The sequence below is a fragment of the Parasteatoda tepidariorum genome, chromosome 3, assembly GCF_982258835.1.
Source record: "Parasteatoda tepidariorum strain Cologne lab strain chromosome 3, Ptep-v5.0, whole genome shotgun sequence".
NCBI lineage: Eukaryota > Metazoa > Arthropoda > Arachnida > Araneae > Theridiidae > Parasteatoda > Parasteatoda tepidariorum.
This window is the reverse complement of record NC_141757.1, coordinates 106047041-106073432: the sequence shown is the minus strand read 5'-3', so window position 1 is coordinate 106073432 and position 26392 is coordinate 106047041. Positions and strand designations below refer to the sequence as shown.

Below are 26392 nucleotides of genomic sequence, written 5' to 3'. Positions count from 1 at the left end.
GTTTTCATAAATTTTCTGCTAAAAAAAGTCAGGCAGTGAAACCGGCGCAACAAGTTTATGAGCATTTATAATTAGTATTTGTTTACGTGTAGTGAAATGTATGTAGGGTAGCACAAATAAGCTTGCAAATTAAAAAAAAAAGACAGACTGTCTTAATTTATAAGTTTTTAGCTGAGTTTGATGATCCAGGGTCAGTATCTTTGCATAACATGCTTCTAAATTGTTGATTTATCAGAATTGAAATCTCGATCATCTACTGAGGTCAGACGTAAACATGTAATCATCAAATCTTCATAAAATAATTATACGCTGGTCGTTAGATTTGTGCAAGATAATTACTAAAAAGATGGATTAAGAGAAAAAATAATTAATCTATTTACAATTAATGTTTTTTATATATTTCTTATTTACTTTAAAAGTTTTTATAATTTAACTTAAGAATGGAGATTCCTCCATCTGAATCGGCATACAAAAAACTCAAAACTGAGAATGGATCATTAAAGGTATATTTCATTTTATACATAATTTTCAAGCATTCAGTTCACCTTAAAATAACCTCTAAATTATTCAATTATAGATAAAGTTACAAGATCAAGAAAATGGAAATAGCATTGAAAAAATCCGTGTTGGGTCGAGAAAAAGCCAAGTATGCCTATTAATTATATATTAATTTTTTTCCTTTGATCTGTTAACATTAAGAAAGAAAATTGGGGAGATTTCCGTATCATGATCTGTGGCAGAATAATCGCCAAATCTCGGCAACTTCTAGGCAGCAGCCTGCGAGAAACTAAGAAAAAACTGGATAGAAAAGGACTAAGTATCACTTGTAGCTACTTCCGGGCAAGCATCTACTTGTTTTTGTTTTTTTTTTTTTCAAAAAATTTGCAAGCTTAAAATCTATTTCGCGATTGTAGTTGTTGCAACGGATCACAATATGGAAATATTGCCTTGGCAATGGCCCACAAGAAATTAAGAAAACATTACAGAAAGAAACCAACTCAAAATGTATAACTCGTTGCCAATTAAGGGCAAACATTTACATGTTTTGTTTGTTTTTTTTTTAAGAAAAAAATCTGTGAGCTTAAAATCTATTTGTCACTATGGCGATTGTAGTTTGTGCAGCAGATCGCAATACAGTAATATCCTCCAAAATTTTAATATGTATCAATAAGTAAGATTTCCTTTTTAGAAAGACCTGTATATTGTTTAGCTTAGAGAGTAGTAAAAAGTGATACTTTTCGGTTAGCCAGGCACAATCAACTACTTTTTTTTTAATTTATTTTATTTTTATATGTTTATAAGGTCATATTTTTTGTCTTCTTTTTGCTTATGTCCCGTTAATTGAAAAGCAATTAAAAAGTTTGTTAGTTTAGTACAAAACTCGTTTAACTGCTTGAAGGATTAAATATTTTGAAATAAAATTCTTTTACAATACATTTCTGATATAAGCAATAAATATTGCACTATTCATGCAATTCAATTTCATAGTTGTCAACAAAAAGAATGAAGAAATTTTTTTTTTTTTTTTGTCAGATCCTGCCTCAAAATGGTAAATTTGACCCTCTTAATTACATGGAAATAGTTTTAAATTAAGTGGATAGGTTTTGACTGGCCTAGAAAGCAAGTAAAAAAAAAACACTTTTCATTACCTTTTTTTTAATTGAAATTATATTATGTTACCTTATATCCATATTCAACATCATAGCAATTGTTAAAGTGAAGGGAATTTTAACATCTAACCTTTGAGAGCCTGGACTGGCCCAGCTGAATTTAATAAAATTGTAACTGAACTTTTCTGTTCCTATATTTGTTTATAACAGCAGGCTAGATTTCACAGTTATTGTGATGATTCTTTTAAAGCATTGTAAAAGCTATCCAAATATCGTTAGTCGTGCAGAATTTCTTTGAAAAATTATCAATAAAAGTGGGAACATAAATTAGTATTATTAATAACACTTTAAATATCACTCATAATTTTTGATGTTCTATTTAATTCTATACGGTAACTAACAAAAGTTCTAAGATGCCTGTAAGCCAGGCTCGGCAATTTTTTGACAGGTTTATACATGGATCAAATCAAACATCTAAAAGAAGTTTTTATGTTGTGAAAATACTATTTTTCTTAGTTTAAAGAGCAAACTGCAGGTAATATTTAAGACCATAAATTAAATACTAGTTTTCTTATATATTTTTTTATGTGTTATGCATTATTAAAAATATTTTTGAAAAAAAAGAAAACCTTCAAATATTAAAAAAATAACTTTAAACATTTTCCCTATACCAGGGATGGGCAAACTACTCCCCGCGGCCAACTGTGGTCCGCCGGAAGGTTTTATCCGGCCCGCGGATAGAATTTTAATTTGCCGATCAGTGGCAAATATAAACAATATACATCCATTTTCTTGTCAACTATTTAAAATTATTTCTGTTTTTTCTTTTTTAACAAAGTACTGATGACCTTTTTACTTTCTCTATTTTTGTTCTACAAAATATAAATTGATGGAAATAGTTAGCACAGGAAGCTTCAATTGCTAAGATGTAGAAAGGAGAAGTTCTTTATAGAATTGCCTTAGATTGGCTCTAACTAGCGTTTGTGTTTCTCTAGGAACCTAATATACCATATATTCCGGCGTATAACGCGCACTTTTAATACAAAAAATAACATTGGAATTTACGGGTGCGCGGTATACACCGAATATAAAAAATTATAGATTGAAAAAATTTACATATAGAAAAATACTATTATTTTAAAGAAATAACATACCTTTACCTATATACTTTATTGATTTTCGTTATTACATAAATAGTTCATTATATTCGTCTTCTGTTATTTCTTCAGGCACATCATCACAATCTGTTTCGTCTTCATCATTTGTGTTATCCTCATCCATAAATAAACAGTAATCTTCTGATCCGTCCAGATTATTTGAAATGCTGCATTTTTTGAATGATTTTCTAACCATCTCAGGCTTAATTTCATCCCATACTTTTAATATCCATTCGCACACTGTTTCCAAACTTGCATGACGCATATGTCCTCCTTTCTTAAAGGTTTTCTCGCCCTCCAACATCCAAGTGTTCCACTGTTTTTTTAAATTGGCTTTAAATGGTTTGTTTAAGCAGACGTCCAATGGCTGAACTAATGGTGTCAATCCGCCCGAAATAACTGCCATATCGGTGTTACATTCTTTCAACAATTTTTTTGTATTATCTGTAAGGCGGGACTTAAGCATGTCCCACACTAAAAGGCTTTCTGGTTTTCTATTGATACTAGACGAGATATTGCACATGTGCAATCCAAATTTTCGTGCGCGTTATACGAAGAGTATATCTTAAAATTGAAAAAAAGTTATTAGAAATTACGGGTGCGTGTTATACGGCGGGGCGCGTTATGCGCCGGAATATACGGTAAGTAAATTGTACTTCACATTTGGCAGACTGCGCATTTTAAGTTCCAACGAGTGGACAATCTAACAATCATCTGAAGCAGTTGTTTCTAAATATGCCGAAGTTTTACAAATCATTACCAAAAGCTAGTTTCGAAAATTTAATATTTCATGCCCAGAAAATCAGCTCTATGTTTGCATAATCTTATATATTTGAACAAGAGTTTTCAGCTATGAACCTTAGAAAAAATTCATTTCAGAAGTAGACTAACAGAAATGCATTTAGCCTTGTTCCTTAAAATAAGCACATCTTACTTCGAACCTTAATATAAGGAACTTTTAAAAATAAAATCGCAATTTCATTCATCTGACTAAATATTTAAATTAACATTTGTATATTGCTTTTTTTTTTTTTAAATTTTGAAAGTTTTACTTGGCCCACCAAACATTTTTTTTCTCGATTTTTGGCCCTCGACCAAAAAAGTTTGCCCATCCCTGCCCTATACCCTCAGTGATTTTCACTTACATAAATATACCAAGTAGTGTGAAACTTTGAAATGTATAAGTTAAACTACTACTAGATGTGCAGATTCCTCAGAATTGTTTCTTATTTTATTATACAATGAAACTTCAATTGCTCAAAACATCATCAGATTGCAAAAATATTTTTTGTTATCAAAAACTGAATACGTTTTAGTTTTAATCTTGTAAGTTTTTTCTTTTTTTTTGTTACCTCTTGGTCTGTAGACTAAAGTTTTGATAGAATGAAGACCAGCTTGATGAGTTGCAAATTTGAGTCAGTTTAGTATGAGCTGGATTGATAATGAATAATGTCATGAATTATTCATTATCAATCCAGCTCATACTGAAATGACTCAATATTTCTTTATTCATGATGAAATTTGTGCTCAAGTTTTGATAGCCATTCTTTCAAATTGAACTCATCATCCTCATTGTTAAGCTTTAGTTAAGTTTTAAATCAGTACCAAATTTACACTGTTGCTCGAAACCTATATGGAACTGAAACAGAAACCAAAATTAAAATGATGCAACAGCATGTGGTCAAAAATTACTTATAACAATCTTTTAATGTCCAGAACTCTGTGCACTCTTTCTCATATTTCAAATAAAAAAGTGAGAATGAACGTGAAATGCTACAACTTATCAGCCTGAAGTAAAAATTGGAATTGCATGTTACCACCCAGGGAGGAGAAAGCAGAATGAAATCAGTCACTACAAGCTATTGCAATAGTATTACAAATCCTTTTGCATTTTTATCTTTAGAATTTGTAAAGTGTAGCAATAGGAAAACCATGATTTAACCCATTTATTTGATTGATTTGTTAAACTTAAGAGTAATGAAAAAACAATTCTATGTTAAAACTATAATTTTCACCAGGATTTTGAAAATATTTTGAACCATTTAAACTTCGAGCTATGGAAGTTTAACTGCGTTAGTATTATTTTTAATTATTTTTTACTATGTTTTCTTTTTTCTGACAATTTTATTTATAAAATTCAATCCACTTGTATAATTGAGATTTTATGCTATTGTAAAACTTTTTTAAAAAAAACTTGCAAATTATGTCTATGAAGCAAAAAAATTCAATTTTAATAATTTGAAAACTATAAGTAATTGTTATGTTATATTTTTAATTTAATTAAGTTCTCTATTTATAAGAAGATAAGAACTGTTATTTAAAATAAAGCAATGAAAGAAAATATGAATATAAAGAAATAATTTTTTTTTTCTCGAAATTATAATTTTTGTTTTAATATAATTGTTAATTCTGTTTTTATATAACTGCATATAATCATGTGTGAATATAAATACTTGTGTACTGTTTAAATTACGCTATAAAAAATGCAAAAGACAGGCATTTACATTTATTTTGAAATTTAATTGGTAAAATTAAATTTTAAAATTTGTTCAATACTTTTTGATTTATAGCACAATTTTTACTGCCCAAGTTTTTTTCATTTTGTGCCATAATTTTTAATTATTTTTTGTGTTGTAATTTGATTTACTCATTAAAACTTATTTTGATCTATGTCAAATTTTTCTTAGCATTTTTAATGTTGGATTTATTTGAGGTAAAAATATCCGACCTAGATTTTTGAGAAAAAATCAAAATGATGATACAAAGTATACAATTCAATAAATATATTTGTCGTCTTATTTCAGCTTGCTCTTTTCCAGTCAAATTTTGTAGTAGACTTATTAAGAAAGCATTATAAAAATATAGCTTATGATATAGTTCCTATGAGTACAACTGGTGACAAAATATTGAATGTAGCCCTCTCCAAAGTAAGTAATAATTAGTTTTTCAATTTTTTCTAACTTGACTTATTATAGAAAAAAAAGTTATTTTTAATATCATAACATAAATTACATTTTAATTGGTTATGGTTGGCCCGAGAGTTCAGAAATAATATTGCTCGTCATATCCAGCAAAAATTCCATGTAAAAATTGGCACTTGTACTTACTCTGTTTATATGCCCAATTGAGTGTGTAAATATTTGATCAGAAATGCCTTAAAATGCTGTTTAAGTGTTCTGTCAAACTTTGATTATAAATGAAAATTTATTAAGCGAAGTTAGCTTATCCCATTTTTTTATTTTCCCAATCATGCTTATTTTTATTTAAAAAAAGTTATATTTTGATAACTCTAGCTTAACATGTTTCGAATCTTTAAAGAAATTTGACACTCTAAGGTGCTTTTTGTGTGTGTAAAATTTATTTAAAATTATTTCATCTTACTTAATATTCATGTTTTCTTTTACTATGTAACATTAAATTTCATAATTCTTAAATTTCATATATGAACCTAAATTTTATGAAATTGAAATTTAACTAAGGGTAGAGTGATATTATTTTAATAACTTTAGCTTAATATCTTCAACCTTTTAAAGAAATTTGACTATAAGAGGTATTTTCTTAATATGTAAATATTCTTTAAAATTAAAGTTTAATTAAAATTGGTTCTTACTTAATATTCATGCTTTTTTTTTTACTATTTTGTCTTTCTAATCAGTGAGGAGGATTATGTAGTCATTAAATTCTTCAAACTAATACTTTAGGTGTATTTATATGTTTGCAGTAATTTATATTTGAAAAAGATGTTGGAGCATGTTAAAATTTAAAAATTTTTGAAGAGTTATTTGGTGCCATATTTTGGCATTTAAATGCACTGGAAAAACTCTTCCATTAGGAGTTATATTTGCTGCTTCTGAAAAGTTATTGTAAAAAGTGCCAATTTTAATTTTAAAAGCACAGGCACACTCATTGGAAGGAAAAATATAAATCCATATTTTAAGCTTCTTTTTATGTAGTATAAATATAATTATTCTAAGATAAAAAAAATTTTATTTTCAAGAAAATGAATTTTAATTTTTTTCTCAAATGATTACTGATCTAACGCTTCATTAATATTATAACATCTAAGAGTCATATTTTGTTTTTCATAAAATATTTTAATAACGAACATTATCTAGTGCTGGCTTTAGTTTGTGGAGTTAAAAAGTGTTGCCCTTGAGAGTCTGCAATTATGAAAGAAATATTATAAAACTCGCAAAGTAAAGAATTTAATGAATTTGACAAATTCTTTACTCATTTAATTTAAATTTAGCTCATATAATTATTATCATGAGAAAAATAATTCTATTGAGACTGCTGATAAAGTCATTTATGTTAAGAAGTGTTAATTAGTTAAGTTAATTAGTTAATTATGTTAAGAAGATAATATTATATATATATATATATATATATATATATTTATTTAAAAGGGTTTTTTTATCACTTAACCAATGCCAAAAAAAAAAAAAAAATCTCCATATTTCTATTATACTACAATAATTTAAACTTAATGATATATTTTATTGTATAATTCTGTAATTCTAAGAAAAACCTTTATTTAATAATGAAAATCTATTTTGTTTGCTATATAATGCTGAGTATTCTTTCTTGATTTACCTTATATATGAATTTTTACTAATAAATCTTAACATTTAAATACCAAATTCAAAATAAATGACATTGAAAAACATTGTTTGCATTTTTGAGTTTTTACTGCATTCAGGAATTTTAAGATTTTATTTTTAGTATTCTATATTATATATTTTTATTTTTAAAATTTCTTGGAGATCGAGACCTAAATATTCCACATTTGTGTTGAACATTTTCTGTTTTTTTTCTTCTTAATAGTAAATAAAGGATACCAGTAAGCTATTATATAATTTGTCTGATAAGAAGACAGTTTCAAATTATCTTTTGGTTAAACTACATGTTTTACATAAGTAACTCAAATATAATACTAATCCATTCCTCAATGTTATGATGTTCCGAATACAATTCTTAATAAATGATGTTGAACTCAACTGAAGAAAGAAGTGCATTCCTTTATGCATGCTTATACTTAAAAATGCATAGCTTATTTCTTTTAGTTTTTAAGTAATTATTTCACAGGCATTAATATTGATAAAAATTAAAAATGCAATAAGTATTTAATTTAAATTTGAACTCTCTTTCCTAGATTGGAGAGAAAAGTTTGTTTACTAAAGAATTAGAGATTGCTTTGGAAAAACGAGAAGTAGATGTTGTTGTGCATTCCCTCAAAGATCTTCCTACTACTTTACCACCAGGAATGGTAATTGGAGCAATATGTCAGTATGTATTTCAATTGCTTAAATTTCTCTTGTAGTATCAAATATTTTATGTAATTTCATATACCTATATATTTTATTCTGTTCTCTGGAAAAGATTATCACAAAAAATTTAAAATTTAAGAAGCATGCTGTTTGTATAGTCTCTATATTTTCAAGTGTGTTTTCCCTTTTAACAAAGAGAGATTCAACTTCCTTCACGTGACCTTCTGTGAATTATATGAAAGTGGTTTTTTTATGCATTTAGCAACTAATTAATATTTTTGATTGTTCTGTTGTACCTCTGTATTAAACTTTATTGTTCAAAGTTTTTAATAAAACTTGAACTTTGAAAATTTTTTAAAAATGTGCACTATCTTAAAATTAGAGAAAATACATGAAAACAGTTAAGTCCTTTTTATATGGGATGGTAACATTTAATAGCTTTTAAACTACCGCATCTTCCTACCAGAATACATAAGAATGTGTAGGTTATAAATGTATGAATAATAGGATGATGCCCTTTGAGATCTACTAGGTGCCACAGTGTTGCTCATGTACTCAGATAGGATGTAAAAAAATTGTTGACGACAATCATGTAAAAAGTAATGCTCAAAAAAGGACTTTTTTTTCTATACTAATACCCATTTATGCTCTAAAGATGTATTGCAGTTAATTGTTTGAATAATGTCTGAGCATTTTTTTTTCTTTCTGAATATTTATGAAGAAAAAAAAATTTTTTTTTTCCTTCACCTCTCTGCTGTTCAAATGTATTTTTCACAAGCAAAAAGTCAACCAAAAAAAGTCTTTTAAGCATGATTTTCATTTTTCTCTCACTGTGACCTCTGCTAACATCTATTTTTATACTTAGTATTGATTTAGTCTATTGAATTAAGTAAAAATAATCTTAGTTCTACTCATTTCTCTTATAGTTTCGAATTAAAAAAAATTAAAAAAAATGTATACATTGCAATTTTGTAGGAGAGAAAATCCATTCGATGTAGTTGTGTTTAGTCCTGATTGCAAATGTTCTCACTTAAAAGACTTGCCTAAAGGAAGGTAATGTTTGATTAATTATCTATTAAAAATTATTTTCATTTGAAAAATTTGCCTTTTAATGTTCTATTATGTATTTTTTATTTTTTCCATATAAAAATTATTTGCATTTAAATCATTTATTAGACATTTTTTACCTTTTAATGCTCTGTTATGTATTTTTTTTTCTCCCAAATTCTATTACTTCATGCAAATTCATTTATTTATAACAATTTTTTTTCCTATGCTCACCCGATTGACACTCGTCATTCAGGCATCATTTGTGGAGCAGATTTGTTGACCACTCTTTCAGAGGCACCATAGTAAATAGGCCAATATTACACCACAATAAAGACACATAGTACAGAGAATGAAGGAACATCCATGCCTTGTCCGGGATTTGAATCCAGGACCTCTCTGATGTGAGGTCAGCCCCCTGACCACTACACCGTCCCGTCGGTCTTTTTATAGCAATAAAAACTTGGAAAATAATCATCTTGCAATTTATTATTTTGATAATTTTATTGAAATTATTTCGATAAAAAAATCTTAACAAACATTGTTTTTATCCCCCCCCCCCCTATTTTTTTTTCTCCTGCAAGCTCAGTTTTTAAATTTAAAATAATAATTATCTGTGAAAGTTTTCTTTTGGTAATTCCTAATAATTTATTATAGCATTTTCCATTTCATACTTATTCTTTTACCATTCTCTGTGAGTTTTTCTATCCATAAAATTTTATTGCATTTAACATTTTTAAAAATTTTAAAGGTATTTTCTTAAGAAAATAATAAGCTTTGAAGACATACATTTTATAATTTAAGATGTATTTTTCATCTTGAATTTAATAGAATACTTAATAATAAAAAAAGCATTTGTTTTAAAAAATGTCTATGTCAAAAACTTAGAAGGGAAAAAAAAACTAAAATTGAAAATTTCATGAAAGAAAAATAGTTAATGTTTTATTCACAAATAAAATTTAAATCTTATTTTATTACTTCTTATCTTATTATCGTATTATAAATATATTGTAGTATTAATTTGTGTTTTTATAGTTATAACAATTTATGAGAAAATCCACGTATCAAAAATAAATAAAGAAAAATATTTATTTTTGATATGTGAACTTATCGATTAAGTGATAACAAAAACTGTTATCAGAAATAAAAAAAATTCAGTAAAACTCAAATTTGTAACTTATTTACCCAGTGCTTGAATGGCTTTTATTCAATACTCTTTATTATTTAAAAAAAAAAAAACTTGATTTTTTGTGCCCTGTTTTGATTATTTTTTTAGTTAAATTTTATTTATCTGTCGACACAACACAAAACAATTACAGAAATTTATCTCCGTCGATTTAATAAATTGTGCAAGCAAAATCATTGTTTAATATTGCATTTTTTAAAGATAATTTTTGAAGAAAAAAATATTGCTTTTTATTTTAATTTTTTCTAACAAAGTCTATAATTTTTTTTTTTTTAAAAAAAAAGCTCTTCTGAAAGGTAAGAAAATGGTCAAATGTCTCAAGAATTATTAATTGGATCAAAAATCAAAAAATACGCACTTTAAATATGTTCAATCGATGCATTTGGTGGTACCAAACTTTACTGCTTAACTCACTTATGGGCAAAGGCAGAGAACAGCTTTAAAATTTTAATTTGGAACTCCCTTTTATTATTTGAATTCATCAGAAATAAGTACCACAGTTTTTCCTAGATGTTTCTACATTTTGGTTTACAGACAATGCTGTAATCTCAATATGAAATTGGGTACAAATTGTTTAAGCGCTTAAAGCTCTTTCTTGGCTTGGTAAGTTCAGGTTGTAAGTCAAATTTGATGTCATTAGATAGGTTTTTCACAATATAATCTAATTGGGTTTTTTTATTTACTTATTTATTTATTTACTTGTTAATTTTCTTATTTATTTTTTGATGTTGCATCTATTTTTTGAGTTATTTTATTCAAAAATTTGTACCTGTGAACCAAAATACAAAAACTTAAGTCAAATTTGAGTACTTTTTTCTGGAAAATCAAAATCTGCTATTAAAAAGAGGGTTCCTATATAATATTTTAAAGCTGCTCCCATCACATCCCCAGGGGTAGCATTGGTAGGCCGAGTTTGGTATCATTGATTGCATCTAGAAAATATTTCACATGTGTATTTTAAGAGTATTGATCCAATTCATACTTTTCAAGATATTTAACAGTATTCATACTTTTCAGACACCCTGTATTAAAATTTGTTCTTTGTACAAATTGTTTATTTTGAAAAAATTTTATAGACTCTTGTTTGTTTTGTTAATTTTTGCTCTAAAATTTTTTTAGCATAGTTGGAACCAGTTCTTTGAGAAGAATTGCTCAGTTAGGAAGAGTATTCCCACAACTGACTTTTGAAAGCATTGTATCCTTTTATAAGTTTCTAAATAGATAAATATTCTTAAAATACTTTTTACTTAACATTCTTCACAAAATATACCATCTGTGCATTGTATTTGTTTAAATCAAATTTGGTGTCAGATGTTATCAAATACAAATAATTACACCCATTTGCTTGAAATATTAAAAAAAAAAAAAGTTCTTAAAAATTTAGCTATTTTTTTTTACCCATTATCTTTAATTATAAAAAATAAGTAAAAAAATATGTAGACTAGAACTAAGAGAGATAGTGGAAATTTACGTAAACAAAATCCACTATATAAATTGAAAACATTATTTATTTTAATTTATTACTTTTTTGAGTTAAGTACAAATACTTTCTTTTAAAATTAGTGTGGCATTGCCTAATAACTATTTGAATGCTTACAGAAATCATCTCTACTAATTAATAAGGAGCTGTAAAAAATTATTGTTAATGTGTAAAAGAATTAACAAATTGCAAATTGTTGATTGCATACTGAAATTGTTTATCCATTTCTTTTTTTTTTTTTAACCATATGTATTGTTTATCTATTTCATTGAAAAAAAGTTAAAATGTAAATAAAATGTAATTTGAATATTAGACTCAGAAAACTTGATGAAGACAAAAATTACTCTGTTTTAATTATAACTGCTGCACGCCTCATTAGATTAGATTTGGGGCACAGAATAGGATTACATTTTTCTGAATGCTAAAATAAACATGAGGGGAAAAAATTCAAAATGAAAAAGGTTGCATTTTTTAATTTTTATTTTTCTGAAACCATCCAATTTAGTGTTAAGATTCAAATTTTATCATTTAATAAAGTGGTACATTGTTAAAAAGAAAGCAACAATTTTTATACCTTGCAAATATGCAATGATGCTACCTCTTGGATTGTTTATGAACATTTTTGTTTGTTATTGTCTTAACTTTAATTCAGCGTGGAAATCTGAATACTAGACTCAGAAAACTTGATGAAGACAAAAATTACTCTGCTTTAATTATAGCTGCTGCAGGCCTTATTAGATTAGATTTGGAGCACAGAATAGGAATGGTTTATATATTTTATTTAATATATATCTTAAAAGGAATTATAAAAAAGGAGATAAAATTTAGATAAAAAAATAGCATAATTGAAGATTTAATGTCTATTTTGACTGTGCAACTGGATTTAGATCCAAACACCTGTCCACATGCAGTCAAACCTGGTAACAGCTGCATTTCTGTGTTAATTGTGTATTTTTTCTTTTACAAATTTTCAAGCTTTATACCACATTGTTTTTCAAAAACCTCTAATCTTCTTTTCATCTTGAATTATTTCATTGTTGAGTATTGTTATTCTTTAATAGCATACCTGTTACATACATTTTAATTGTGAATGTTTCTTGACAAAAATTTCTTATTAATCGAGAAAAATAAATTATTTATCCTTAGAGATGGTTATAAACCTGCTATTATTTAATATTTTAGAATACAAAGTGTGCTAAATTAAAATGTTTTTCAAATAAAATGTATTAGGCCTTTATTTTTTATAATTATTATCTATAATTTGCAGAACTTAATCTTTCAATGTTAAAGACTAATCGATATTCTAATTACTCTAATAATAATAATTTATTATTAGATTATTGTTAGATCATTTATTATTATAACTCTAATTTTATTTAGTTTTAATTATTGATAATAATGTTGTTATCTATTGATATAAAAACTAAATCTATTGCACCCTTCAGAGGCTAAAAATAGGCTTTCCTTCCAATCTCCTTAAAAAAAAGTGTGTACCTCTACTAAAGATAAAAATCAACTCCTTTCCAATAATTCACACTTTCGTCAGTTTGCCAAAAAGTAGTTAAGTTATTTATGAGTTGTTATCTTTGTTTGTGTCATAAAGCTTTCTTTTTATTTGTTTGCATTTGATAAGTCTGAAGTATTTATATAAGTATTTTTTTTATCTCTTTTTGTTCTACAGATTCTTAAACCTGAAGAATGCATGTATGCTGTGGGTCAAGGGGCACTGGCAATTGAATGTCGAGAATCTGATGTGCAAACAATTGAGCTTTTATCGCAAATAAGTGATAAAAATACTACCTTGCGTTGCATAGCTGAAAGATCCTTTATGAAGTCTTTAGAAGGGGGCTGCAGTGTACCAATTGCAGTCAACTCATCCATTGATAAAAATGAAAAAGTAAATCTCTTATATACCTTTTTTTTTTAAAGGAACAAAGAAAAATTATTTTAAATGTGTTTTCAAATAGTGGAGGTATTTTATGAAATAATTTTTTTTAATGTGTGGAAAAAAATATTTTTTACTTTTTTATTAATTTTTTCTAATATTTCTCTTCCATTGATTACTCATACATTAATAATAATGAAAAAAAAGTACTTTTGTTTTAAAAAAATAAATATTAATTTTATTTGATTGTAAAAAAAATTTAAAAAATAGTTGAGGTATTTTATGAATTAAATTTTCCTATTTTGAGAAAAACTTGATTAATTTTTTACACATAATATTTTTTGAAATGTAAAATTTATCAGAAATAATTTATAATTAGTGATCCATATGTAGCTCCATAATAAAATTTAAAATATATTTATTTTCATCTCTGTTTTCAGAATAATTTAAAAATAAAATCCAGCAACTAAAAAAAAAATTACTCACTTTTTAAACAGTTATAGACAGGGTGTAAATGATTTTAATCAAATGATTAAAATCATGATTTAAATCAAATGATTTTTTTAAAAAAATCACTGATTTTAATCAAAAAAAAAAACAATTTTGTGTATAGTCTTGAACATTTTTTGTATATTTTTCTAAGTTTCAAACATAAACAAGTAAGTAGACTGTTCTATATATTTCTCAGATCTCACTCATATAATTCAACATTTCTACTTTCAATGTGACTCATTTGCTTTTAAAAACAGTTTGAAAACAGTTGGAATGGTGGAAATCAATTGCGCTTCTAAAGAACTGTGTAGGTCAAAAAGAGTTTGATGCAATACAGTTGTTATGTACTGCAAAAGGAACAACTGCAGGGATAGAGAGGATGTTTTCCACTTTTGGACTTGTACATACTAAACTACGGAATCAATTGGGTGTAGAAAAGGCAGCTAAATTAGTCCTTATGTTTAAATCTTTAAATAAAACTAATTAAATGATTGTTTAAATAATTTGATATTGTAGATGTAGAATTAATAATTATCACATATTGTTTGATAAACAATTTCTTTCTTGATTTGTAGTTTGAAATCACTTTGTTATTGTTTATTTCTTATTTCACCTTTTGCTTTTAAATTATTAAGAAATATTTTGTTGATAATGGTTAGTAATGTTTATTTCCAATGTATACCATAAGTAACAATAGTAATACAATACAACTTTAAATCTATGGTACACAAAATTGATTATATTCCATAGAATTGAAATTATAAAAAAATCATGATTAAAATCAAAAAAATCTGATTTTTTTGATTTTTTAAAAAAAATCATGATTTTTATACACCCTGGTTATAGATAAATTACACAATATTTTCTTTTTTTGTAAAATAAATTTTAAAACTATTTTAATAGTTTATGAGCTTTAGAACTAACTATTTTAATAGTTTATGTAGTTAATAAACTATGAACTGACTAGTTATAATTCTCATTTGTTTATTCTTAAATATAAATTAATGTGTGCATACTTCCAATGCAATATATAAATGTTTCATACATTTTTATTTTAACAACAGTAAGATATTATAATTAGGAATCGGAGTTGAATGAAAATGGGAGCTATTTGAATTTGACATTTAATGAAATTATATTGTCTAGTTTATAATAACAAAAACATTAATTTTAATGATCTTGGGTAATATTTGCTATACACTTTCTCATATGTGTGCTAAAAAGACGATGCTGTCTTATTTTTCCTAATAGTGCAGAGCAAAAATGGATTTTTGGTTCAAATATATGAAGTAATGGTTAAACAGTCTTTGATAGGGTCTTTTTTTTAAATATAGTTGACAGACTAAAGTCTTTTAAGGTGTAATTTCTTTTTTTTTGGGGGGGGGATGGGGGAAAAAGATAAACAGGAGTAAAATTACTTCTTTTAATCCATTGTAAGTTTTAGGTTGAAAAGGTGGCTAGTAGCGAATAGTGGTAACTTATCACCTTTGGTTAACTATAAAATGCCATATACCGCATAGGTAGCAGCAACTGTTCAAAGCACAGCAGTGAGAGAGACTTGATGCAAAAAGTAGAGTTTCTCATTGCTTTGTATCTTATTGTATGGATTTGCTATTAATTAGCTATATTATCAGGGTGGCCACCCACCTGGAAAACCTGGAATTATCAGGGAATTTTTTTATACTGGAAAAAACCTGGAAATATCAGGGAAATTTAAATAAAAACCTGGAAAAATCAAGGAATTTTAAAGAAGACTTGGAAATTTTTTCTTTGATAATTTTTTTAATTTCACTAATTTAAATTATTTCATCCCTTTTTTTAAACGGAAATGTATTGCCAAACAGTTGAAATATCATCAACTTAGTAATACTTTGCTTGCATCAAAATTTGCTCCATTACAGCTCTGTTAAATTAGAATGCCACATAAAATTCTCCCAATGTTGCTAAACGAATATAGAAACCTTTGACCGCTATGGGACTGTGCAATTTAGGAAAGATTCTGGTGGAGGTGGAAAAAGGGATTAGGATATTAGCTTCTGTTTTTAAATTCTGTCCTTGGGCTTCAGCCCAATTATGGCTCCATTTATTTCTCAAGTTTGTTCTGATGCTTTAGTGGTAATTTTGATAAAATGTTTTTGTATTTTCAACTTTATAAATTCTCCAAAAGTTATTTGGTTATAATTTAATAATAATATATTTTATATTGCACTCTTTTTCTGAAAGCTTTTCTACTCCCATTCAAAGAAATCTGTGAATTATTTTTTCTCAGCAAACCAACCCATCGCACATTTTTTTACAATCGCTAACAACAGCAATGTTTGTCGACAAATCGTTACAATTGTTGCAGTAATGCTAATTTTTTTTTCTTCATTTTAACCTTTTATAACATATTTTAATTTAAGAACCAATTATATATTAATATTTAATTTTACTCTTTTGTTGGTCAATATATGATATTTGATTCAAAATTTTGTGCCAAAACATTAAAAAATCTTGTCAAAAATTATTTTTTTCAAAATGATATGCTAAAAAAAATAACATTGTGAATAAAATATTTTATAATATAGACACTTTTCTTGTACACATCCTAGACTTTATAAGAAAAAAGAAACAAAAACCTGGAAAAATCAGGGAAATTTGAAACCTGATTTGAGTGGTCACCCTGATTATCTCATTTAAAATGTCAGAAAATCTGGGTCACACTTCTCTGAAATAGTTTGATCTCCCATCAAGTAAACATTAACATTAAAAAAAAGGTAGAAAAGTGTGTGTTCTTAAATTTATTTAAATTTCAATATTTTTTCTAGCCTGATGTTATTTGTTATTTATTTAGCTGACGTTGTGTGGCGGAGTTTTTAGTCTTGATGGTTCCAAAAGCATCATTGAAGAGCTTAGTGTTGATCTTAAACCAACAAAACCATTTCAGTTTCAAGTAAAAAAGGTATAGTTCCCTTTGTTAAATTGCTCAAGTTTCTTGGCCTTGTGAAATTAGCTGCAATTTTACCAATTATTATATTTGTTTTATAGCATTATGCTGCCATTGTAGCACCTCATCTATCACACAATATTTTAAGTAAGGCTGAATCTTTAGGAAAGGATCTTGCTGATTTATTCCTGGAAAAAGGAGCTGAAGCTATCCTAAAAGAAGCTAGAGGAACAACTGCTTAAGTTTTTTTTCTTCCAATTGATTATATTTGAGAGATTCCATGAAAGGCAATATTTTTTTTAATATATTGTTGTAATTTTAAGAAATAATTGTTGAATCATATGTTTATATATTTTAATAAAATAAATTATGAAAATATTGTTCATATTTTTTTAATTAAACAATAAGCAAAATTTATAACATACTATTGATGCAAACCAAACATACTTTTATAAATGTACAGCATCAAAACACCAAGGAAAATAATCTGGTTTTTCCTAAATGAATATATAAAACTTTAGTCCATTTGAAATGTTAAACAATTTCATATTTCTCTGCAACAAATGAGGATTCTGAGAAATATTTAACTGGTTCATTATCCAGAGTAACAACATCAGCAACCTGTATAATAGAAATTAAAAATTAATTTACTGAATAAAACACAACAGAAGGAATGCACTGAAACTGGGCAGCTTCTATTATGACAAACAATAAAAACACTAAAGCCATGCAATAGAACATACAAAGACTAAAAACAATGAAGCAACTCAACATGAATACTTCATTCATATAAAAAAAAATTTAAAATATCCTTTTATTACTTCATTGGAGATTAGAGAAAATATAAGTGCAATAATACCAGAGAGAGCATAAGCTAGGCAGAAGAGAGTAGTCTTTGTCGATAGATCTCTATTTTAGTATTTTGTCGAAAGCGCTTTTTTTTTACGAATTTAAATATTACGAAAATATTTGACGATTTTTTATTTATATAACGAATTTATTTGTTTTACTAGAATTCATTTGTTTATGCAGGTTTTTCCATTGCAATTCACTCATTTCAATTTTTAATAGACTTAATTATAGCCAAAATTTTAACCCTTTTAAAGAGATATCAGTTTTAGAAATTTTATCTTAAGATTTGATTTTATACTATAGCGCATTTCTAATAGGTTTAACAAATTACATGTCATTTATTTGAATTCAAATTTATTTTAATGATTTAGTATTTACTAAAAAGATGTAATTTTTTTTTTTAAAAAAAGTTGTTATATGGATTTGAATGATTGTTTTGAATTCTTAGAATTTTGTGCATTTGCAATGTACCTAAGTTAGTAGCGAACAAAGCGAGCTTGGTTTGCGAAGCAAACCATATAAGATTGCATAGCAATTTTTGGGGGTTAGCGAGCAGGGGGCGCAGCCCACTAGCACCTATTATAATTAATAATTTATTTTTGATTCTTTCATAGAACATGGTCATAATAATACTTTTAACGGTTTTGTTATTTCTTAAATAATTCATGGCAATCCCTTTTAGAATGTGTTCTTTGCCTCTGCAAAGTACAATGCACCAAAAATGAAACTGGTCCTTCAGAGTTCCCACTCTTTTGACAAAGCAAAAATTAAACACTTTTAAGGACTTTTTATTGAAAAAATTGAGCACTTTTTTGATAAATTAAGGACTTATGCAACCAGTGACAGTACCAATTATTTACCTTACTACAGGGATGAGATTTTTCCGCTTTTTAGCTGATTTCCGCTTTTTTCACTTTTATCTCTTGAATTTCAGCTTCTTTATCAAAAATTCAGATTTTTCTAAAAATTTCACTTTTTTTATAAGTATTCCGCTTTTTCAGAAAATTCACCCATTTTCAAAGAGAAACAGAAAACTCAAACTACATAGCTACCAATCCTTTCTCATTTTTACTTATTTTAACTATTTTCTCCCCTTTTACTCGTAGCAGGTAATATTTTCCAAATTTTTTTTCCCGCCCTCCAGATAGATCCGATTTTTGTAGTTCAAACGACGCTGTTTCTGACAAGCCTTTTAGAGGTCCCAAGCCTGGAATCTGCTAATATCTTGATTCTTATTCACACGATTTTAATATCAAGCATAGCTTTTCATATTTGCGTGTTGAGATTCTTATTCACGCAATTTGAATATTGTACGTTGTGATTCGTATTTACGCCTTTTTAAAAAACTATGAAGCGATTCATATTCACACAAGCTTAAAATTCAATGTCTTGATTTGCTCATGCTGTTTATAATATCAAACGTTGATTTTCGTATTTATACATGATTTTAAAATAAGGCATTGTGATTCACATTCTAAAAATTATGCATCATAATTCTTATTTATGCAATCTAAAAATTACGCATCATGATTCATATTTACGCGATCTAAAAATTATGAATCGTGATTTGTATTTACGTGTTTTAAAAATTCTATATCCCAGTTTGTATTTTCTAATTTTCAAAATCGTATATCTAGTTTCATATTCATGAGATTTCAAAATCCATAATTGTTATTCATATTTATGCAATTTTAAGATCAACTATCGCGATTCTTGTAAGAAGTAAATTTTTTTAAAAAATTAGTTACTATAAAAGTGACTGTTTTTCTAACGACGATTATTAGTATATGTAAGTGTTACAACATCAGAGAAACTGGAAGGGAATATATTCAAAACTTACATTCTGTGCTTGCAAGGAAGAAAAAATAGGATTTGTCACAAGATGTTTGAAAATGGACTAACGACTAAATATAGCAAACATAAAAGATATAGGAAATAAAAGCAATAACTTAAAAAGGGATTCAATTTATTTATTTTTTTGTTGGAAAAAGAGTTAATTAATTCATCATCAAAATTTTATTTATAATTGCTGTTATTTATGCTATAAAATGCAAAATTCTTATCAAATAAAAAACAATTATCTAAACAGTTGCTGATTGTCATGTAATTTTTCAAACTAAAATACCAATTTTTGTATGTTAAGGAGTTACTATATATTTCTACTTCTCTGTTATTGATGTGTTTCAAAGGGCTCTAGTTAGATTAGACTATAACATGAACATAATGATTTGGTCCATTGTTAAAGTTTTTTTCCCCAATATAATTTAAAAAGTAATATTACTGATATATTTGCTATAAATCACATAACAGTATTTATTAAAAGAAATGAAATATTAATGTATATTCTCAGTAGTTTTAATTTGCTAAACCAGGTAGTTTTTCAAGTAATAATTGTCTCTTATGTGAACTGAGGAAAAATATAATTTCCAGCTTTATTTTTTCAATTGATAATTTTTATTTTCACTAAATGTTAAGTATCAATGTAATCGTTTTTATAATAATAGATTTAGTATGCAATTGTATGTCAACACATTATTTATTACCTTAAACTGTCTGGAATTTATTATTAAAGGGCTGCGCTTGCGTAAAATTTATTATTGTGGAAATTCAGCTTTTTTGCCTTTTGGCTAATCTCATCCCTGTTTCTAAAAACATCAATAAAAAAACAATAATAATTAATTTTATTATAATGTACGCACTGATATAATTGCAATAATTAACAGGGCTTGGCAAAGAAGTACCAGGCTTTTTTTGCAAACACGGGTAGGGTTTTTTTAAAGAGAAATGCATTAGAATGTGTTTAGTTTATAATGCGCTCTGAAAATAAAATGCACCACGAATGAAGTAGAACCTGTCCCTATATAGATTTGGTCTCCCAATCATTGGCAAATGTTAAAACTGTTAGGGAACTTAGAAGTAAATCATTTTTGCAAATTTTTTTTTTTTTTCCCAATGGCAGGCGCTGAATTTGAATCTTTGCCTATACTATGCCAGAATTGTTGCTCATTTCGCGCAACCCAGTGGGCACCTGTGAACCAAAGTCACGGAGGAGAGCAACATTGCCCACGCCACACTGCCACAAACCCGTTTTTGGCAATAGATACTGATATCTTTGCAAATAGATACTGATATCTTTGTGTGCCATCAATGTTTTTTAAAAATTATTATAATAAGAATATTACCTTAATGTACAAAAAAAAATTTTAAAAATCTATTTTTGTTACAATAAAATTATTCTAAAAAGTGATAATCTAACTAAGGATTCAGAGGTAGAATACAATTATTCTTATGTGACTTAATTTATTTTAGAGTTGACTTCAGTAAGAACCTAACTTTATTATTGCAAAAGTGATGAAAAAGATAAATATGAAAATTTATATTGTAATAAAATCATCAAGAATTTTACTAAACCATATTTGTAAGAAGAATGAATATTATTGTTTTAAAGAGTAGTTATTTAACCTTTCGGGTAGATTATATTAATAAAAATATTACCTTGATATTACAAAAGGATGAAAAAGAGTCAAACTCTACTGTTACAGGGAAAAAATCTGAAGGTTTTCCGCTACATGTGAATTCCATAGAACCTGATTTGTTGTTAGAATCAATAACTGGGAGTTTCCAAACAAGCCTATTTTTTCGACTCTCATGCTCATACATTCCTTCACATTCAGTCACAACTGGCGTGCTCCTAAAAAATTGGAAAAATTTTTGAGAGAGGAAAAAAAACTATTTTTGCAAGTTAAGTTTTAGTAGTCTTACACCAAACAAAAGTCCAAAATAACATGTATAAGCATCTTAAATTATAATAATAACTGACACTGGATTACTCAATTTTGAATAAAAATAATTTTGAAAATTATTGAATTTTTCTTTTTAACTTGACAATAAAAAAAAATGTATCTCTAAAAAAACAATTTAGGCTGATTTCAAGTTAAAATAAATAATCAAATAAAAATAAATGTTTGGAAAACATCAAATGAAAGAAGAAGTTTTCCATTGCATGGTGGGAGATAATAAAAAAATTACAGAAAATATATTGTGTCATTTTAGGACAAAATCTTTAATTTAAAATAATAATAAATCATATAATGTTTTGAAATTGAACTCTTATTTAATATGAATTCTAAATAGATTGAAGAGTTTTAAAATATTGTATTGTCCTTAGAGTATGATGTAAATTGTCCTTACGGCACAGGAATTTGAATTTCAACATCATTTAACTCTAATGCTTCATTCTGCAATTCATACTCAATATTTACATCACATCCACCATTGCCATTCTCAGAAGGCCAGCAATTAACTAAAATGGAAAAATGAAATTAGTTTTCTTTCAGTTTTATATAAAAGTATAACTTCAATAATAACAATCAAAAATACCAATTTTGAGTAGTTTTGGTTTTCAATTAAAACAAATAAAATAATATTTATAATAAAATTAAATTATCAACTCAATAACTTATCAAAATCAACTTATTTTTCAGTACATTCCCAAGAAAAAACTTTGCCATACAACTTAGTAAAACTGGCTTCAAAAAAAGAACTTGGAGCTTTTCTTAAATAAATCTAGACATAAATATAAGTTATATTTAATATTGTTTAGTTATATTTCCACATAATTTATAAAACAAGCTGTGCAAAGAGTTAAAACCAGTTTTTCAAAATAAATTGTTTAACCATTTACTGGTTAAATTTAAAAACCATTATATATCTGGAATTATTCTAAAAAAAAAAAATTCTTTCGGTAATTATAAACCTTTTTGGTTTTAAAAAAAAGTTAAACTGATTTTGATTGTCAATTTAGAAAAATGGGAAGATATTTTTTATTGTAATCACTTAAAATATAACATCTAAAAAAAGATAAACCGGTTTTGAAACAATATGCTTATTTCAGATATGAAAAAAAACTATGTAATTTTATAATTAATTTATTTCAAGCAAAGAACAATTCAAAAAAAATATATATATATTTCAAGTGAACTAATCAATATCATTAGATAAGTTGATAAATATGTAGCAATGCAGATTTTATAATTTATTTTCGTAGGTCCCATCAACTTGATCAAATATTAAAAACTACTTTAAAACATATTAATAATTATAAAGACTGTGATTTCCCCCACTTAAATGTTATGCTTTCTTTACAAGCATTTCTAGGGAAAGGAATGAAGAAATCCAACTGTTTTTTTTTAAACTTTAAATGTAGCGGATAATTAACTGTATGCTTTCCTTAAATAAATAGATGCATACTAAAATGTGTATTTGATAAACACTGTTTTCACCAAATAATATTGTGTATAAAAAAAATTCAGCTCTTTTGGGTGATCACAGGGGTTCAAGTGTTATTCTTCTATGATTATTTTTTCAGGAACATTTTATCAAGCAACTTATATACAAAACAAATCCAATGAGATACAGCACAAAAAATTAATAAAAAATCACTTGATTTCCTTATTCTTTTAATTATGTAATTTAAACATACATAAAATAGGCTCCTAACTTTTACAGTTTTGTGAAGGACGTTATTACAACACTCTTAACGTTTTCAAAAATCACAAATGTTAAATTTATCTTTCATCTACATTTTAATAAAATGGAAGAGTATTTCTATCACATGATATTAATTATTTAGACATAAATGTAAAAGTAAAGACATTTAAAACTAATCCCATTTTTAGTTTGCAGTGTATGTTGAAATCTAAAGAGTAACACTGATTTAATTTTTAGAGGACTGAACCGAAATTGCATTTTATTTCAATTTTTTTAAATTTCCTGTTAATATTTAGACTAATAAATATCTTCCTTAGACACTCTGTATTTGAAAAACAAACCATATTTTTAAGCAAGAGATACATCATTTAAAGAATAAATAAAGCATCATATTCAACAATTAACAATCAGATTTTTAGAGGCAGAAGCTATATTATTTAATTTTAAATAAAGAATGCTAGATCTTCTTTCTTTTTTCAAATCATTAAATAACCTTTTCTTTTTTTATTTCACATGTTTTAAATATTTACACCATATTCTGTTTACATATTCACAAGGCACATACTAAGAATTTCAAATTATCAGCCAGTAAATTAGCCAAATATCAGAAACATTCTCAAATTTTTGAAAATCTTAGCCAAATGCAAACCTTAACAATTTTTAATGATTAGTTTTTTTCTATACAAAACTATTTTATCATTGTTTGTTTCAGGCTTATATTATTTGGACCCAATTCTAATTGGTTATGCGGCGCATCTGAAGAAAATTGCCTAATTAAATAAAGAATACTGTTTTGTTTATAAAAATTTATTTTGATGAAATTTCGAGGATCGAGTTAAATATATATTTTTCGTTGCAGAGAAAAATCATTCGCCAATACTTTCTCCAAAACACAATTTCATTCGCCAAATGTACAATTTTATCGCATTTGGCGAGGTGGCGAATGGTTAGAGAGGGCCCTGTATACATACAACAAACCTCATATTGCACATTGGTTTAACCTAAGTACAGAACAGAATTTTTTTTGTGTACATTAGAAAGGTTTAGGTACAAAGTAATCTTATGATTTCCAGTAACAGAGCAGTTACAAAAACTACTTTCAAAGCTCTGGTTTATCATTAAACAATAATAATAATAATAAAAACTTACTAAATAGAGGGATGTGGCTCTCATCCTGTGTTTGAAAACGCCATTTCAAAACTCCAACATCCACATTGACCGGGAATGGTTTAGCAGAATTTTTCATTCCAATGACTTGCGAGCTCTTAAATAATTCCTTATCAATGTTAGGATGAGTCTAAAATAAACGAAAAAATATATATATAATGACTTAAACAAAAAACCAAACGCTATTAACATAAACATAAAACAAACAACTATTTATCAAAATAAGGAATATTAAAATGATAGATTTTAATGACAAACATGTTAAAAGATAAATCGTTAGCAGATGAAGTTTAAGTCAGATACAAAAAAAAAAAAAAAAGTAGAAGTTTAAGGAAAATACAAAAAAAAAATATTCTACCTATACAAAGAACCATATAAGTCCAATATCAATATAATTACTTCTCTAGCTACTATGCATTTTTTTGTATTCCATAAAATAAAAAAAAATTTAATTGAATTATCTAAACATTTCCATACAATTAGAAACTATTTATTTACTTACCATACAGTTTGAATGATACATTTTTAAAAAAATGAAAAAATTCATTTCCTTAAAAATCAAAGAGTTCAAATTAAACATCATTTTACTAAAATTAAAAATTCATTTAATTCAAAAGAAAATTGATCTAAGCAGAATTTACCTTGCAATAAATCTGTTTATTTTCAATGTGCATTGAAATATTTTAATGTTAGAACCTTTTAAATAAGTTTCTTGGTATCATTTTTGCATATTATTATTTTTAATAATTTATTTTCTTTTAATATAAAAATCATGTTTTTATATACAAAGTTAATATATTCAAAGCTCACCTAGAATTTGTTAACTACTGATGACCAATAGTAAATTGTTTATAACTAAACAATTATAACTGAATTTTTAATAAACTTGAAAAGAGGGGGCAGGAGAAACCTTATAAAACAAAAAAACTCCACAGCAGGAAAAATCATTCTATATACACTGATTTTAGAAAGAAAGAATGTTATATCAATTAATTGTCTATTGCAGACAACAGGAAAATGTACAACGGGGTCAATTAATCACAGACGTCCAAAAATATCATACCTGATGCTCAATATTTTAGTAAACTTTAACATAAAAAGCTGTTACTTTTTATTCTAAGACATATTAGCTCTTAAAAAAATGCTCATGACAGTAAGAAATTTTGCCCTTTTGTAGGCCTCTGTCTGATACTTATAAACAAATGCGCTAATAAACGAGTTTAAAGAAAATGTGCTGTTTATGTAAACATGGAAAATAAAATTTAAAATGCTTATCAAAAACATTTTTAATAATAATTAAATAATGAATCCTATAATCTCAAAGAAGAAAAATAATTTTCAAAAAATGGTAAAGTGAAATTTTAAGGTGAAAAAAGAATAAAATAAAAGGTAAAAATGCCTATTTATTAGTAACATTTTTACACATTTCAAAAGATGCAATAAGAATTTTATGATATACTTTTATAACAGCTACATTTTTCCATACTTCAGAAATCACAAAAAAAAGACATAATTTGAGATTTGACATTATAATTTGAGAAAGCATTTAATTAAGGTTTATGTCATTATTAAATGAGATTTAAATAATATTTTTATAATAGATCTTAATTACTTTGAAAATCATTTTGAAAAAAAAAAATGTTTAAATTTAAATAAAGCACATAATTCAATAATGTTCATGCTAGATTTAAAAAAGGTTTAACTTAAACTAGTTTAAGCAGTGATTTTTTTTTTTCTTTTAAAAATTCTGAAGCAGCCTTTAATATAAAATTAGTTGAAATAACTGCAAATAAATCCACTCACAAAAAATTTATAAGCATGTGGATAAGGAAC

The 26392-nt window shown here is 26.3% G+C and overlaps 2 protein-coding genes across 5 annotated transcripts in view; one reads left to right on the top strand and one right to left on the bottom strand.

Moving 5' to 3' along the window:
• On the top strand, positions 1 to 17426 carry Hmbs (porphobilinogen deaminase-like protein l(3)02640). 2 transcript variants are annotated; one of them, XM_071184023.2, is made up of 10 exons: positions 1 to 503; positions 578 to 646; positions 5572 to 5694; positions 7920 to 8053; positions 9010 to 9087; positions 11387 to 11462; positions 12400 to 12513; positions 13429 to 13644; positions 16958 to 17065; positions 17152 to 17426. In XM_071184023.2, the coding sequence occupies exons 1-10, from the start codon at positions 441 to 443 to the stop codon at positions 17290 to 17292; spliced, it is 1122 nt and encodes a 373-aa protein (XP_071040124.2). In that variant the 5' UTR covers positions 1 to 440; the 3' UTR covers positions 17293 to 17426. The 2 variants fall into 2 exon arrangements, with proteins under 2 accessions (XP_071040124.2, XP_071040128.2); XM_071184027.2 differs by lacking the exon at positions 17152 to 17426 and having other exon boundaries at positions 35 to 503; positions 13429 to 13719.
• deltaCOP (coatomer subunit delta) overlaps positions 17427 to 26392 on the bottom strand; it is a 26421-nt gene continuing 17455 nt past the window's right edge. For all 3 annotated transcript variants that reach the window (XM_016054946.4, XM_043052428.3, XM_043052427.3), the window contains exons 10-13: positions 24542 to 24689; positions 22094 to 22205; positions 21398 to 21593; positions 17427 to 17671 (exon numbers count right to left, since the gene is read on the bottom strand). In XM_016054946.4, the coding sequence (XP_015910432.1) occupies positions 17585 to 17671; positions 21398 to 21593; positions 22094 to 22205; positions 24542 to 24689 (543 nt within the window). In that variant the 3' untranslated portion in view covers positions 17427 to 17584. The remainder of the gene's footprint in view (positions 17672 to 21397; positions 21594 to 22093; positions 22206 to 24541; positions 24690 to 26392) is intronic.